Source organism: Ylistrum balloti, unplaced genomic scaffold (assembly GCF_031769215.1).
Source record: "Ylistrum balloti isolate Yb309-2 unplaced genomic scaffold, AGI_CSIRO_Ybal_v1 Utg369672, whole genome shotgun sequence".
Taxonomy (NCBI): Eukaryota; Metazoa; Mollusca; class Bivalvia; order Pectinida; family Pectinidae; genus Ylistrum; species Ylistrum balloti.
In genome coordinates, this window is record NW_026781917.1 from 2,232,809 (window position 1) to 2,250,322 (window position 17,514).

The window sequence follows — 17,514 nt, forward strand, 5'->3', positions numbered from 1 at the left end:
TATCTTACAAAAAGTACTAAGAATAATTGAAAGAATTACATCAATAAATGAATAAAAGTTGTGAAGAATTGGTATTTCATCAGAGCATTTATTTATTTTTTGTATTTCGAAATAAAACTTATAATTCCATATCTGTTGCTAAAATTAATCTTCTTTGGAACATCTTTTGGTATCTAAATATCACACATATGATACGAATTTTTCAATAATAATGAAATCAATGCAAGAGATATTTAATGCATCCGAAGTTAACAGTGCGGTGATTATCTCCCTTTTCTCAATTGCGCATATAATCGAGAACTGATTGAACAACTAGAATATTTCATCTAACAGTCAATTTTCGGCGTATTGTCCTGAATTTTCCCTTAGATTTAATTGGATTACCTCATGAAATATATGAAAATAAAAATACTCTCTTGAAATACATTTCTAGTGTTAATCATTAAATCATCATTTCTCATTATCTAGCTGCTGTGTCATTGTTTGGGCAGATGATATATCTTTGACCATACACAGTTGCATAATCAATAGAGTTTTAAAAAAATATCTGATATAGATCAAATAGGCTTACAAATATTGCTAAATAATATGACATAACTCAAGCAGAATACAACAAAATCAAATGAGTTAATAGTGCTAACACTTTATATAATTCCAAAGGGGTATTGAATTGATAATTCACAGCGCAGATATATTGATTCTGTATTGTTAGAGTTTGACCACTCCGATAGGTTAAAATGGTAGAAATCAAACCCGTTGTAAATTACCACCACGCTGGGATTTAGGTATTAGTGACCTGTAATCCCGTATTACTATGGGACCCCTAATCCAACACTGCGTGTTACTTACCCCAGCAATACACAAAGAACGGTGGTATGGCGGTCTCCGGTAACTGTTGAAATGTCCGGATTCTGAACCTACCAAGATGGGGTAAGCCAGCGCCACCATCTTCAGATGTGGCAGATGGACGTTTTCAAATTCTAAAGAATTGACTTTTTTTGAAAGTGCCGTCTACTCTGATCAAAAGATGACGTCTTTACATTAAGATGGCGTCCTGTTACCCTTGTGTTTAGGACGCAAATCAATGACAAAAAACATGGATACATCAGCGGGCCTGGTAATTTTCTGCGTTCTTCTAAGCATCATTTCCGGCATAGGTGGGTAACTGTTTCTTATTAAAAAATTCTTGATTGTGACTCACATTTTCTACTTTTTCATCTAAGAGTTTTTCTTTTCTCTTCATATTTCCATTTTATCAATAACATTAGTTTCGGGCTACCATTCAATGGCATTATAGTTACGTACAATCGATACGAGTATTCTCATACTAAGAGATTTCTTTCAGATTACAAATACCAAAATGATAAAAGTAACTACTAAGTTATATTTATTTGTTTATTTACGTATATATTTTTACTTCATGTTATGAAACATTATTCATTTAGATAGTTAGTACTGACAATTAAGAATTAATTAGATGTGCTTTAAAATAATAATAATAATAAGAAGAAGAAGAATACTAATAGAACTCAAGGTAAACATATTCCCAAAGCTAGAACAGTAATTTAACAACGTATTTAATATGAAATTGTCCGACTAGAACATGTATTGCTTTGTAGAAATCGATACCATAATCCGCCTACTTATTAGTACGTACCGAAAAAGTAGGTTTAAATCGTAATTTGAATTTAAAGTCTGAGATTAAAAGATTTAAAGAGACACTTGGTAAAGTCTATATACATGACCTACTTTCAAGGCGTTTATATACTATACGGTATAAAATTATGAACTTGTATGTAAATGTGCTAAATACACACACTCACACCCACACCCACACCCACACACACCCTCACACACACACGCATACACACACACCCTCACACACATACACACACACCCACACACACCCTCACACACCCACACCCACCCACACACACCCTCACACACACACACACACACACACACACACACCCTCACACACACACACATACACACACACACACACACACACACACACACACACACCCTCACACATATTTGTATTTGAGTTAGTGAATATGTGTATATTAAAATTATTATACTTGTATGTATGTGTGTGTATGAGGAGTATGAGTAGCCTTGAGGTATTCTGTTATTTTATGCTAAATTGATGAAACGAATATATTAAGCAAATTTTGCAAAAGTTGTAAAGCATATCTATACCTATATTATATGTGGTTACTTTTCTTTTTTAGAGAGAAAGAGGGGGATTTCTTACTAGACCTATATTTTCACGACTGCTATCGTTAATTGATTAGCAATATCTACTCTTCCTTTTTGGAACATTTGGGTTTATGTTTTTCTATGGATGGTCCCTATATATTGTTTTTTTTACTCTGATTTAAAGTAACACGTTTTTGCTTATGTATCCAGGTTTTCTTTCTCCTTCGTTGTTTGTCTAATTTTTATAACGGCTTTCTATTTGAGCATTCGTACAGGTTAGTGAATGAATGCGAAGAATTGTCAAAAAGATAAAAAAAAAAAACCCACAGAAACAAAAATAAAAAACCAACATGTCGAAACAATCATAATCCAAACTGAAAGATAGGGCAAAATATGGAGAAAAGAATGATATACAAGGAGACTCCTGAAAAATACAAGAATAAGTTAGTTGTTGCAGAAGAGTAAGCGTCTTTTGCTTTATCGACGACAGCTGCGAAGCAAGGCTATCATCTAGATTTAATAAAGCGTAACGGACGATTAAAACTATCTATCTATCAAATTTGCATACATAACTCTTCGAGAGACTACACTGCACAAAACTAACGACAAGTTCATCAGTTCAGTTTTTTAAAAAAATAGTATTCCTATTTGATGGACGGTACTGACATAGAAAATGGATTCCAATAACTTATTCTGAGACAAAATAACGCATAGAAAAATATAAAAGAAAGAAGTTTTAATATATTATGCTCAGATTTTGTTATTTTTTATAATGTGATCTAAATTGACAAATCGTTCAGTCCGGTACAGGAAAAAAAAAAACAAAAAAAACAACAACAAAACACAACGCAAGACATTGAAAGGTCCAGTAACACGACCTTCGAGTCCGTGGTTAACTTTTATTTTCCCTGGAAAGCAACAAACACTACAAGCAAGTAACTCACATTACGTGAAAGATACTAAGATATAAGACACATTTGCCATAAGTGTATAGACAGCACACAGCAGTATTGACAAATAAAAAAGTCATGGTATATCTTTGTCTCTCTACAGATGGCGCCTGTACATATCCAACAAACTTCGTGGATGGTTCCTTCTTTACTACAAGTGGGGAAACTCTTAACTTCACCAGTACGACAATGGCCAAACTGGCAGTGTATACTTTCGGTTCATTTACATTTACCTGTGACATAAGTAGTGGGAACCAATATGTCAGCAAGTAAGTTAGAATCATCTTGAGAGTATATCTGTTTTATGTGAGACACAAAAATAACATTTTTGTTCTTTTTACATTAGTGTATAATCATTACTTCGTGTGGGTTTTATTCTCATTCATTTTGTGGGTGCTCCTAATCCACGAATAGATGCACGGATTAGAACTGACATGAAGTTTTAGTATCAATTGATTTCATTGAGTAAATTCATCAAAAAAAATTAGCGCATTAAAAAAACTAAGACATCTGAGCTGTACAAAAATAAAAGATTTTAATATTAAAGCGACCTATCAATTTCACACTGGATGTAAAACCTATCATTATCAAATCAAGAATATACCAACATGTGTTAATAATAATTATTAAAACTCCTATTTAAACTACGACAAAGTATGAACTAAAGAAAGATAAAAATTGGGATTTCTGGAAAAGTACAAGGAGAATAAGACCAGACATTCCAGAAGAATAAGCAACTTCTGCTTTGTTAAAGACACCTGGCATGTGAAATTTGGTCTATCCGAGTGCATAATTTCACGTTCTGAAGTGATTACAATATATATAGCAACGGAACCAATAGAGAACTAACTAGCGTCAAACATGTCCAGTTTCATTTCACACAAAGAATATATTTTTCAATGAGATCTTTTTGACAATTACAAAACTTCCATATGAGTTTTATCAATCTTGAATTCCTGTGTCAGTGGACATCTTGCACGAAAATCATGATATTGTGAACAGACCCAGGAATATCTTATCAACACAGATTGGTTTGTTTATTGTCTGACTTTGTTGTGTAGAATTCAAAATTCAATTTTCTTTTCGATGAACCATTTTGAAGTTTTAGATATAGAGTTGTTAATTTGTTACAGATCAGAGGTGTTCAATAGATTCGGTCTTCCTTTTGAAGCCTTTATATGTATGGATTTGACCTCAATATCTTCAAATCAATACACATTTTATCAACCAACAAGTAAGTTAATAGTATGTGTCTGTACTGTATCAAATTCTACTTTATTTGTTTGTCTTATGTGCAAATTTGGTTTTATGTTCTTTAGTATCAAGCAAGAGTGAGAATTATAATTGATCTATGATATTTTTGTCTACAATTTTTGCGACTCTAGAATTCTTATATATAATATTGTATTCTTCTTTCTCAAATTTTAATATGAATGATCAGAAACAGATATTTCACAGAAAAGATAAATAAATAAAAAAGGATAAATAAATAAAGAAAAAAGATAAATAAATAAAAAAAAAAAAAAAAAAAAATGAAAAATAAATAAAGAAAAAAATTTTAAAAAATATTGTTAGTGTCTTGACATTCCTTTATCTAGATTGAATCAAATTTTTCATTTCAGCCGAACTCTCTGATGCCGGAAATACGAGGATTAAGATCTTTCTACAAGGGAAGACTATAAGCTCCGTATCTGAAGTATGCGATGTCACTGATTATACTAATTTGACGAGTGTTTACATGATAAAAGATGGTAAGTAGGGAATAAATAACATTTTACAAGTTTGATTTTTCGATAATCGAAACATGTTATGATAAAATTGATTATATATTCATTGTTAAGATATCTTGATTTGCAGTTGTTTTAGTTAGAGAATTGATTGAATCATAGTATCGATACAATCACATTAAAACATTTATCGCAGCATATCTTGATTTTACTTATTCATCCATGTAGTATGACAATTTGGAACCCTAGCATCACTGCTTAGTGCTACCAGGACGAACCAGCTGAATGCTGCAGTTTCATTAATTATATTTTTTTGTAGCCCTTCGCCTTAATCCCCATAGTGATGCAGTTAAAAAGAGACATTTACTTCATGTTCTTTTAAAATTGTTCGAAACGTATTGTTTATAACGTATCTTATAACTTATTGACGATTTCCGGCCTTTGGCATCATTTAACGAGACCTGGAAGTACGAGACAGTTATATAATGAAATTAAATTCATTGACAGGTAATTTGTATTCTATATTTATATTTTCAAATATCATTTCTTTTATCTAATTCTAGGTACCATTGACACAGAAAAGATCGCATGTCCATCTGATATGCAGGGATACTTCTCATATTCATATGACGCCGGAAGTGGAAATGTTTGTACCGGAAGTACATATCTTGATACCTGTACCGATACCACACTCATGGATTTTAACCTCACACTTTGTACGCAGATCCAGGCCTACTCAGGTATATAACAAAAATTTATATAGACAAGTAATACGCAACGCTTGATACCATTCACAGGTAAATTAACAATATGGAAACAAAGTAACCTATTTCCTACAATAACATATGTTTTGAATTATACAGTCTGGATAGAAACATTCAAACTCGCCTTTTCGAAAGTGTTGCCCTTCTTACGATTTTACGAAGCTCTATATTACTGCTTGTAGACACAATATTTGATATATTGATATACTTTATTGATTAAGATTTTATTTCCTTTTTAAAATTTTTTCTTCTTATTTTTCATCTCTTTTTTCTTTTTAATTAACGAGTTGCTTTTTATTTGTGATAGCTGGAGGCCAGGTAAACTGTTTAAGCTACACTACGAGTGGAGACTATACCAATCTTATCGTCTATAACAGAGACGCCACTGTCGACCAAAGTACCACTTATCGATTATCATGCTACGTATGTATAGATTGACAACGAATATATAGCCATTTTACATCAATTATACAGCACCTGTTCTTTAAAATCTGATAATTGTTACTTTAAACGTTAAATCTTTATTTGCGATAAAATCATTCTTTGTTTGGCTTTCGTTTTTTCATTATTGTTTTGTTTCACTTTGTTACGTGTTTCTGTCTTGTTTGTTTGTTTTTCGTTCTACATCTTTCTTATGTACTTGTCAATCGTCATCACAGCTATTGTTTCGTTGTTTCTTGTCTGTTCATGTTAACAATAATAAGAAGCTTTCGTCTTACGGAAACAAATCAAAGCCAGCAATAAAGACCTCCATATACGGTAGGCGTCCTCTGGTAACCTTAAGTTGGAGGAAAATAATAATTAACAAACGATATAACTATTACAATGCTTGAGCTTTAAAATTTGCTTTGAGTTCATTGTAGTGTCACAACAGAAGATACCTTATATATCATACGTCCTCTGCTATTTTTTCCTTATAATGACTTTCCTACGCCTACCCTGCTTCCACTCCGTTTTGATCACGTTTCGATACAATGGTTTCCCTTTTAATGTTTATGTTTATTTAATTATTGTAAATTAACTTCTGTCAGACCTTAAATACATTATGTACTAGCAATGCATGTTCCAGACTTAACGGAATTTAAAAAATATTAATACAGTACTGAAGCTATCCAACGTTTTACTCCAAATACATTGCTATCGAGTCTTTATTTCATGTACTCATTTGTCCGTGGTGTATATGACTTTTGTCCGCGAGTATAGTAACAGGCATTCATTTATATACAGAAAGGTTTCTCACGAAGAAAAACGACAACAAACAATATAAAGCAAATGTTTATTCCGTATTAATGTCTTAACAGACCTTTATTTATACGCATATATAGGAAAATGTAATTTGCTGTTTTTCAGGTGATGTCCACAAACTCGACAACCGTTTATGCCACTCAGTACCCCAATGGTTGCTACAGTGATCAAACATCAACGTCGGTCAATTCGCCAGGCGCAACTGTTGTCTTTACACAGACAGGCACTTGCCGTAAGTCACATTAAAATTGTCATGCATACAATCTTAATCACAGTTGTTTGTTTCTAAACATACATGTCTACTAGTTCCATGCTGTAACTTTATATTACAGCAACAATGAGTAGAGTTTCTTGATAAAGTATAGCCTCTACTGGGTACATGGTATAGACGAACGGTACTGAATCAAGGCTTTACTTATAACATAGTGTAACCGTTTCCTTTTTTGTTTTTGTTTTTCTCTTTGATATCAGTGTTCCGGTTTAGCTGTTGCCATTTTTTATTGAATAAATAATCTATTTACATTTCCTACGAAATTTATTGAGTTCTGGAGCTAGATTTTGACTTTTCATTCGAGTTCTAGAAGGATGACACAGCTGTATAATGCAGTTTAAAACACTGTTTGGCTCTACTATATATAACTTTAAGTTTGTATTTAAAGATGTTATTGACTTGTGTCACATTTGTTCAATCTTCAGCCGTGACTACCACAACCGAAGCAACAACTACAAGTACAGCATCAACAGGAATCATAGTAGGGGTCGTAATTCTCATCTTAGCTCTCCTCCTCATACTCTTATTTGCTCTCTGGTTCTGTTGGAAGAAGAAGAAGGAGGAAGAAGAAGCAAAACGAAGGAAAGAGCTTGAAGACCTAGAAGACGGGTTATCAGACGGTTTGCCGGATGAATCGAAATACGATATTGATCGACTTATGTATACGCCAGATCAGCTCCTGACACCTTCTAACGTCCATCCTAAAGTCACGGGCAAAATTCTGGACAGGGATAACTTTGAAGTAAGTACACTAGATATATATTGACATGGAAAACAAACAACAAACAAACAAAGATGCATAATAACACCTCTACCTGAAAAATAGTGGGAAAAGGGAAACATTGGGAAAGGCTACTTCTCTAAGCATATATGAAAAACAATGCATGAACGAAGTACAACGCATTTTGGATGCATACTTTATTTCACTCTCATCTTTTCATAGTCTGTTCTAAAATTGTCTAATACATTAAGATTATGAAGTATATCTTATTATGGGACTGCTGTTCCTCACCGATCAGATTTTCACTTTTCTTTCGAGACCCCAAGCAACACTGTCGGATGCTGACATGACGAAACAGCTGTATGATGTAGTTTAATTAATTGTTCGGTTCTACTGTATCTCATCCTAAATTATTGAATGGTGTTATTGACTTGTGTGTCTTTTTCTTCAATCTTTTGCATGTTGGTCTATAATATGTCTCAATTACAACAACACAAATATCACTTCTTTATTGCAGGGATTCGGTGATGATGAGTATATGGATGAATTTGGATGGCAGGATATGGTAAGATGTATTTCAATACAAGTTTAGAAAATATATTATTGGAATGACCTATTGATTTCTAGTATTGATTTATTATACCATGATATATTTATATGCAAAAATATATACTTTTATCAATATTATACTACCTTCAAATCTTCGAATGGTCAAGTTGACACATGAAATGTATTTTCAAAATTTGACAGATTGATGCAAAAGACTTCATGAATATTCGTAAAAGAAAGGACGGGAAGGATGAGTTCGAAGTAGGAGACCCTAAGGACAAATCCAGTAAGAAAAAATTGAAAGATTTGATGAAGTCGAAGAAAAAGAAGAAAAAGAAAGGAAAGAAAAAGAAGAAAAAGAAGGGAGATAAAAAGCAGTATGAGACCGATGATGAGTATGAGGATATCGAAGACGATGAAGACGAAGGAAACGTTAAAAACAAACGCGAATTGACCATCTATCTTGATGGCGCACAAGAAGAGATGGACGATGATTCTCCGAATGACAGTAGAAGAAGAGCACGATTTCAAGAGACGGATGACGAGAAAGTTCGACGAAAAAGGAAGCAGAAAAAAGTAAGCAATATTATTATCACAGTGAGAAAGGTTAATCCGGATTTTTATTATTCTCATTGAATATCAAGGTATTTATTTTTTCATTCTGGATGAAATGATGAAATTCTAATATATTTTTTCGGATTTACGGGAAAAATAAATCCGGATTGACAACGTTTCACGATGTTTTAATGCAATATTAATATCAATGTCATTTTTTGATTGAGAAATGCACAACATTTTCCACAAAAATATATTAAAGTTTGCACCTTAAACACTAATTCAGTATTCATTAATGACACAAAATTAATGCAGCTTGACATATTTTTATCAACACGATTAATGTTGAATTTTATTCAAATTCTAATGAATTCATTTTCATTATCACAGAAATAACTTTCACATTGGAGCGAAGTTGAGATACATATACATATGTCTTTGAGAATTTTATTAGGTATTTACACGGTAAAACCCACTGAATCCCTTCCCTTCGCGAAACCCGGTAACTCCGTGCCCTTTGTTGTCTCCAGGACATTGATGACGTAGAGACCGTTAGTGACATCATATCTTGCGATATGATGATAGGGGATTTGGATACGGAAAAGAGCCTTGAAAATGAAGTACCTCGGTTGGTTCTGCCAAATTTAAGAGATTCCGGTGTCGAAGAAGAAACTGAAAAGGTTAGTTTATGAAACCCTTTCTGAAGAAATAAATGACACCAAAGTAAACGGGAAAAACATTGAGCAATATACTGGTGATGATAAGGAAAAGGGAAATAAAAAGACAAAATAAATAATATTAATTCAATAAATGTATCCAAAACCAATTGAAGCGGACCAAAGAAAGTGTCTCTTTTCAAAGAATTAAAATGGAAGAAACACGCTTCCAATGCAGTAGATATGGATTCCAACGGAACGTTTATAAAATATGTATTTGCGATTCACAATGCGAATATATCTAACTATACCATCAGCTAAACTTGAACATTTTTAACTAATGGTGGTGTGCCATCAGAACGAACATTTCTCAATTGTGATTGGCTCATCAAGATCCGCGTTTAGATAACAATACAATGACCGAAATTTGAAACTGTTCCTTAAAATCCCCGCGATTTCTTTTAAAAAAAGATATGTCGCATATATCATCCAATATATTTTGCACGAAATTATAATTTTCACGCATCTCACTAATTTGCATTATTCACCAGTATATTGCGCAACGTATATAATTCATTAATCATATCTAGACAAGGTTTGTACTTCACCATCTGATTAATTGACTAGTTAAATGATAATTGCCAGCATCAATATACATAAATATTTTGACACCGCTTGAGAAAAGAACTTCTATATTATTTGTGCTATAAATATATATTGATCTTGTTAACAGGAATAATACTTTCAATTAGCTTGAAAATGTTATACTATCTAATATTAAAGAATTTGTGATGAGTTGTTACATTGCAGTTAGGTTTGAAAAGAGGATTTTGTTGCAGAAAAAACGGAAGAGGACGAAAGCCAAACGAAGCGAGCAACCAATGTCCTTCAAATCATTCCGTAAAAGGAAAGTGAATGCCTGGCTAGATAAAACACAGCCTGCTTTTGATGGTGATCCTATTCCCATGTTTTATGAGGAACCTAAACTAAAGACATTACCTCCCCTACAACGGGTCAATAGGAAAAAACAGCCGGTTTTATGGTCAGATATCCTGAAGAAATTTGGAGGAGACGTAAAAGAACTCAATGAATTTAAGAATAAACGCAATATGTCTGAAAATCGATGGAGAAAACTTCTTGAGGAACTTTATACAGACAAGAAATACTTCGACTACGTCAATAGTAAGTGAAAATACTGATATTAATATGAGTTTTATTTTTCGCGCTTTCCGAGGATGGAATAAAACCGCGTAAAATACATTAGAAAAATTGTATTAGAAAAGAGTAGTCCATTACATGTCTATCCTATTAAACATTTGTCATTGGATTTCATTTTATTTTGTGGAAATAAAAAATTCAACGTATTGAAAATAAATTGTAAGCATGTCATTCCGAAAAGATTTATAAAAAAATTATACACACAGATATTTCACGCTCTTATTGTCATAATCTATTTTCTTACTAAAACAATATGTTATAGTCATTTAACTTATTTATACACTATCAAAATTTTTAATGATTTATTATAGAAACTTCCAGAGGGAAAGATGTTGAGGACGATCTGAAGTCTCAAGCGAAGGATGGATTAGATTACCTTTATGATCGTGCAACGTTTTGGGAAGAGCAGCAACCGATTCCTCCAAGACCCGTGTCACTTGTTCCACCTCTTAATTTAAAAAGTGCAAGGTCCCCAAAGGGCAAGAAGAAAAAGGGGATGAAACGTGCTCCTCCAACGCCAATGACACAAGTCAGATTAGATGCAATGGACGAATTTCAAAAACCTCCAAGAGAGACGACATTTTGATTGAATGTTGTTGGTGGAACGGCTTTTTTTTCTGTGATATATCTTGTCGGTGCTGTGAGGTGTTATGAACAAGTTGTGATCTATGTATAAATAATGACGTGCTATTTATGGGCGGGTTTGGGGCATTTGATTCTATTCAAAATTCACATGCCTTTCTGGTACACATAAGATTCACTAAAATGATATGTAGCCGATATGTCTTTACGACTATTTTATTTTCTTAACAAACGTAAATTGTCCATTGTCATCATTTTAACATCGTTAAACCATCTAATCTGTCGAACAATAAATATCGTGTAAATATAACGCGATAGAATAGTATTTTCTTGATACTCATTCAGTTCAAGTCAATCTGGAAAGACAGCTGCTTTCAGCCGTCTGCGATAAATTTAGTTTTCAGTTCAACAGATTGAGCGGTAGTCTCGCGAACCAGCGAGGCTCCTGGTTCGATCGTATGAGAAAGAATAAGCGCTGTCACATAAGATTTAAACCACGTTAAATTCATATATTGATGAAAGACATTTGATTCATACACTAATGGCAGACAGTTTGTTTGATAAGGTTTGAATGTGATACACTTATACGTTATGTTTGCTATACAAGTATCAGAACGTGATTAGATTTGTCATAATTTTGATCATGTATGATGATAGTGTTGTTTCTATTGTATCTTCTCTCTGCATCGGCAATTTCACTAAGGCACACTGTTTTCTTCGTTCCATATCCATTTATAACTAGAAAATGAACATTTGTCTTTCAGTTTCGTTTATCTTTTGTTTATCTTTACCTATTGTTGATAATCAATTAAATCACATTCATCTTATTACTTGTTGTTTATTTTGACTACGTTATCTGATGATAATAACATTTTCACGATGCTCACTGCATCTTTCAATACTATTATATACACCATATCGGGATTAATTGAATTTAGATATGTATGACTTATGTTTGACGTTATGGTCATGTATAATCATATGAGGTACATCTAGAAAACCAAAATAAATACTTTTATATTGACCTCCGCTTTTATCTAATGTTACATTTTAGACTTGGTTTACACTGTCTTGAGATAATGTAACTTCCTTTAGAATTAAAATGACGTCACACCAACTTAGATATGAAAAATAAACGTTAGTAAATAGGTCGAACATAACTGCAATGACTCTTTATACAACAATATATAAAGGCATTTAAAGTCTTCATAAAACGTTTTTATTGTATATTTCTTGTTGGTATTGTTGTACATGGGCTATTAGCAATGTCTGTTCGATTTGCAGTGAAAAGAACACATCTTGAAAATGCAGATTTTTCATTTGATGTTAAAACATAGTAACACTTATGTTTAAGCTGGGATACATACACTGATATGGGAGTTGATGTTTTGAGTTGCTACGAAAGATAGATAAGTATGTAATAATTTCAGAAGCTAATTTCACTGCAAATTCTTGAATGATTTTGTATGATGTTCACATCAACGGTTAAATGCGATCCGTTCTGATAAAGGGTTTTACCTCGATTCGGAGAAACATGGTGAAGTTATAATATTTGACGATATGACAAAATTTGAAATTGACTTCATGTTTTTTTTATCAAAGAAATATGGTTTCTTCATGAGAATGATAGTTTTCAAAGCAATTGCTCTCTTGTCACCCCCATGAATATTAATGATAATTGACATCAATGATGGTTAACCATTGAAAATATACAAAATAAATAAAGATATAAAAGGGAATCAACATTATGCAAATGAAGTATTGAAACGAGATAAATTCTTAAATTTATGTAAAGCGAAGACGCAAATCGGAGGTGAATAGCTGTTTTTCTTTAAAGAAATGTATAGGGGATTATCTGATGTAAACCGATCACTCGCATTTTTAACTGATCTTAAGCTGAGCTGTCATCACAAAGAGATATCAATTTTCCTTCGTATTGCTTGGCAATAACACGTTGTTATGTGTTAGATTTTAACAACTAACTGTATCACAATAACACTGTTTTAGAATATGACTCTTGTTAACATTTTATACCATACAAGTAAATGGTAGCATTTTCCATGTCATTTATCAAAGGTTTTTACGCAAACATGTCAAACCTTCTTTTTTTCGGTTCTAATTTCCCCCCATTTTTCGTTATTTCTACGTCGGAAAATTAAACAAATAGAAGAAAAATCATTTTTATTATCTCCGTTAAAAAATAAGACCACAAACATTTGAATCATGAAGTTAAAACATATCACATAATCCGCCTGATATCTAGTGTGAATTCGCTCATAACATTTTCGCGTATATCTTACAAATGCATTATACCCTTCGCTAGTCAGAAATCCATTGTGATGTCATAATACGGAAAATCATTTTACGTCATGGATTCAAAATGGAGCAACAACAAGATCTCAACAAAAATAACATTGAAATGATAATTTTGTTCGGTCCGATCCAAAGTATTGACATTTCTATGATATTAATGAATATACAGAGAGCCATGAAACTTTAGTCGGTAACACACTAGACTTTACAACCTTGGGTGAAGACCTAAGATGTGCAGTTCTATAGACCTGCTCTGGACAGTTTGTATTTCTCAGGCAGCTGAGATTACGGATCGTTCTGTGCAGTAATGGTCATGTCCATGGACAAGACACTTAACTCTGATTGCTCTGAATAACATGGACTATGCCTACTGCATGTAGTTCAGTGAAGTAGCCACCAGCCACTACAAAGATAACTACGACTCAAATGACCCTTGTTGTTTATTGGGTTATATAACAAATACAAATACGAAAGACTTATAACTATTATACAATTTCTGCGATACATGAAAATTCGTTTCATTCTATGATATAAACATTTTCAGCGGAAACCTAAGAAGACTTCAACAGTAAAAGTGCTTCACCACGCAACCAACTACCTAGTGCTTCAGTCCAAAGCAGGTCCAAAACCGGTATGTATTACATTTACAATTACACGTGATACAAAAAGTCAGACAGGAATTCGGTGTTTTTCACTGTCTTTAGACTTAAATAGCATTAAATGTCAGAAAACAAACATGTAGTCTAAAACTCTAGTGTAAATGTTAGATTATAATTAAATGAAATGGCGAAAAAAGTAGGTCCCTAAATATGCATATGCAACATCTGGCGGAAAATATGTGTTAGGAATCAGGATGGTCCATATCAGTTTCAAATAGCTATATTTCGTGTGCAACATCCGATTAAAAATCCATTCCTCGACTTGTTGAACCCAAGTTCAGAACATCAATGTGAATCTTTATAATCGTATCTAAATTCCTAATCATGTGTAATTATTACCATCTAGTTTGGTTTTACAATGCTTGACTGATCTCTTGCTCGAAATGAGATTCATGAATTTGGCACAGATATATACAGCGACTGTATTTTCGAAAGCATCTGTTTCCCTATCAAGCAGAGTACAGCCGACTGAATCCTGACAAATGCTTAAGTTCATTTGAATGCGTGTTTTAATAATCGTTTGTGTTTAAGATGGACATCTTTTCAAAATTTTCCCGATTGCGATGTCTTAATGTGGTGCTCGCCTCATTGCTGATCTCCACTTTTTGTCATCCTTCGCTAATAGAAGAATTATGTTGTTATTTTACGCAGCCTCCAAAGAAACCTAAACTAAAGAAAGTGAAAGGCTGGTACGTTATGGCGGGCGAGGTAAAAAATAATAAATTGGCGACAATCAACACGATTATGGGAAAGACAGTGACTGATTCTAGTACATATTCTGAGTTTGAAAGGGTACCTGCACGTGACAAGCCTTACAACCAAGACGTAAGTTTTAACACCAGGGACGAATCTATATAGACTAACACAGAAGTCTAATTTTTATTCATCATTTAGCTGAAATTTCTAATAGTAAATTCATATTGACTTCCCTGGCAAACTAACAGAGTCCGTCTCTAATTCTACATTTGACGATATTATTTAGCATTGCTGCTTATTTGTATAATTAATTATATATGTGCCAAGAAATAAGTCCACGCATTTATGCTTACACCGCACATTTTATGCCCCGATCGCAAAAATCACATGTCCAGTGGATGTGCAAAGGATACCTAAGTTTGCCTTGTTCATCCTTGTGTGTAACATGTTACAATTTGATTACTAAATATCAAATACCGTAAATAGTCTCTCTAGTTTCAATACAATATGACAGCATTTATCCATAAATTTCACGGAATTACAAAACCAAGCGGTTACAAAATCGTTTTGATGTATATATTCATCATTATCTTTATTATGTTTTTTTTGTTGTTGTTTATAGGTTTTCGACACTGTTTTCAACAAGAAGTTCAACAGTTGGACGCATGGTTGGGATTCATAATGAAGTTAAATACAGTAGTATAATTCCGTCATCATATACCAAATTCGATACAATTGTTAAAGCATATTGGCCAAGAAAAAGCAAAAACACATCTCATGTTTATATTCAATAACTTGATAAACTTGTTTAAACACGATAAATGAATGAGGGCAAATTTGCAAGGTTATTCAATATTAAATAAGCCGATTCTACAATCTGCTTAAAATCAGAGAAGATCGTTGTACTTTTGTCACCAATTCATTAAGATATTGTTCTAATTGATTGAGATCTTTGCATTGACATTCATTTAAGATATAGTAATTTCATTGATGATATAGGAATACATGATCACTATCAAATTTCATTCCACATCTCCAAACATCGACCCTTACCTAACATAATGTTTCCCTAGTATTTGTCTCATCTTCATGCCAATGGCCCTCGTTGTTATGCAGCTACTATATAAATGAGATGTATGAGATTTCGCGATTATTACGATGCGTCTCAAGTGAACTGAAGTATGTAAGCGGAAAATATTCCTTTTTATTATCATTATCATTTTATTTTTGTAATAATTATCTTTTCATATCTTTTTCTAATTAGATATTATAATTTTATTTTTTAATGATTAAAATATTTAATTTCATTGCACATTATTATCACTTCTATCACAAGCCACCCTCCCTCGCTTTTTATGGCATTTTCAAAATATGGCATGTGAAGCTCACCCTTTCCTTTCATTGAAAACACTAGCACTGCTTACCCATGTATTTGCGTCTTTCCCTTCACTTTGGTGTTGCTTTGATGGAAAGACGATGAACTGGTAAATTAGTACCAGTCAAGATAGAATATTGTTGCACGATTTAATTCAGTCAGTTTTCAACAAAGAAAATCGTATTTACAATAATGCAGAGCCTTTCTCGGATTAAAAAGTGAAGATTGGCAGAATAGTGTATCTTTCCCTACCTATATGAAAGCGTATATAAGAGCATTTTTTACCCTGTGAAGTTAATATCATTTTAATGAAATTACCTCCCATTCATCTCATTCATCAATTTATGTCTGAAAGTGTTTTAGCATTCACTTACTTTTTTTATCATTAATCATCATTAAGATATAAACTGTATTTGTAGTTTGATTTCTGTTCTTAAAGTGCTGTTTGCTATTTATTAACTCTTACAATGCTATCAACTATGCTAGATTCTTCCAATGAAATAAACTTATTTCAATGTATAATGTGTCAGTTATCATTTTTACAAAATCATTCTGCTGGCACTTAAAATAGTGTTATTTAGTTATAAATGATGTTGGCTGACACACAAAATATGGTACGTTTCGAAAACGCTATCGGACTGTTTCCAAAGACAAGTTCTAAGGCTACCCGGAATACCATCCTTGAGACATCAATACCATCCTTAGGATTTGTTAACATTTAAATGTTTCACGATCACAAATCAAAGGTATCTGTTAAAGAACCTATCTTAAAATTGTTAGATAGTACGAAAGCACTTGAATCTTGAAGTTAAAAATCAACTTTCAGTATAATAGGATAAACGGAATTGCTGATGAGAATTTTAGCATGCAGTGTAACGTTACAAATCTTTTAAATGAGGGTGGTTTTTGGAAAATTCCTCAATGTGAGAAAAGAATAAAAAAAAAAAAAACCTTAGTTGTCAATAACGCCAAAGAAAATGTAAACTGAGACGCTTGGGTTAAAGATTTTGTGAAAGTTTTTCCAGACGGCA

General features: G+C 32.8%; 1 protein-coding gene across 1 annotated transcript; it reads left to right on the top strand.

Moving 5' to 3' along the window:
• Window positions 1-1,084: 1,084 nt before the first annotated feature.
• On the top strand, window positions 1,085-11,444 carry LOC132563103 (uncharacterized). The gene is made up of 13 exons (XM_060227866.1): window positions 1,085-1,157; window positions 3,256-3,421; window positions 4,286-4,386; window positions 4,775-4,903; window positions 5,443-5,619; window positions 5,951-6,066; window positions 6,994-7,120; window positions 7,585-7,901; window positions 8,398-8,445; window positions 8,631-9,005; window positions 9,515-9,664; window positions 10,480-10,822; window positions 11,170-11,444. The coding sequence occupies exons 1-13, from the start codon at window positions 1,085-1,087 to the stop codon at window positions 11,442-11,444; spliced, it is 2,397 nt and encodes a 798-aa protein (XP_060083849.1).
• The last annotated feature ends 6,070 nt before the right edge of the window (window positions 11,445-17,514 follow it).

Excerpts from the sequence above, each read along its gene's own strand:
- LOC132563103 (XM_060227866.1), top strand. The coding sequence starts at position 1,085 with ATGACAAAAAACATGGATACATCAGCGGGCCTGGTAATTTTCTGCGTT. Across the intron at positions 5,620-5,950 it reads GCAGATCCAGGCCTACTCAG|CTGGAGGCCAGGTAAACTGT; the intron begins GTATATAACAAA and ends TATTTGTGATAG. Across the intron at positions 9,665-10,479 it reads TCGAAGAAGAAACTGAAAAG|AAAAAACGGAAGAGGACGAA; the intron begins GTTAGTTTATGA and ends ATTTTGTTGCAG.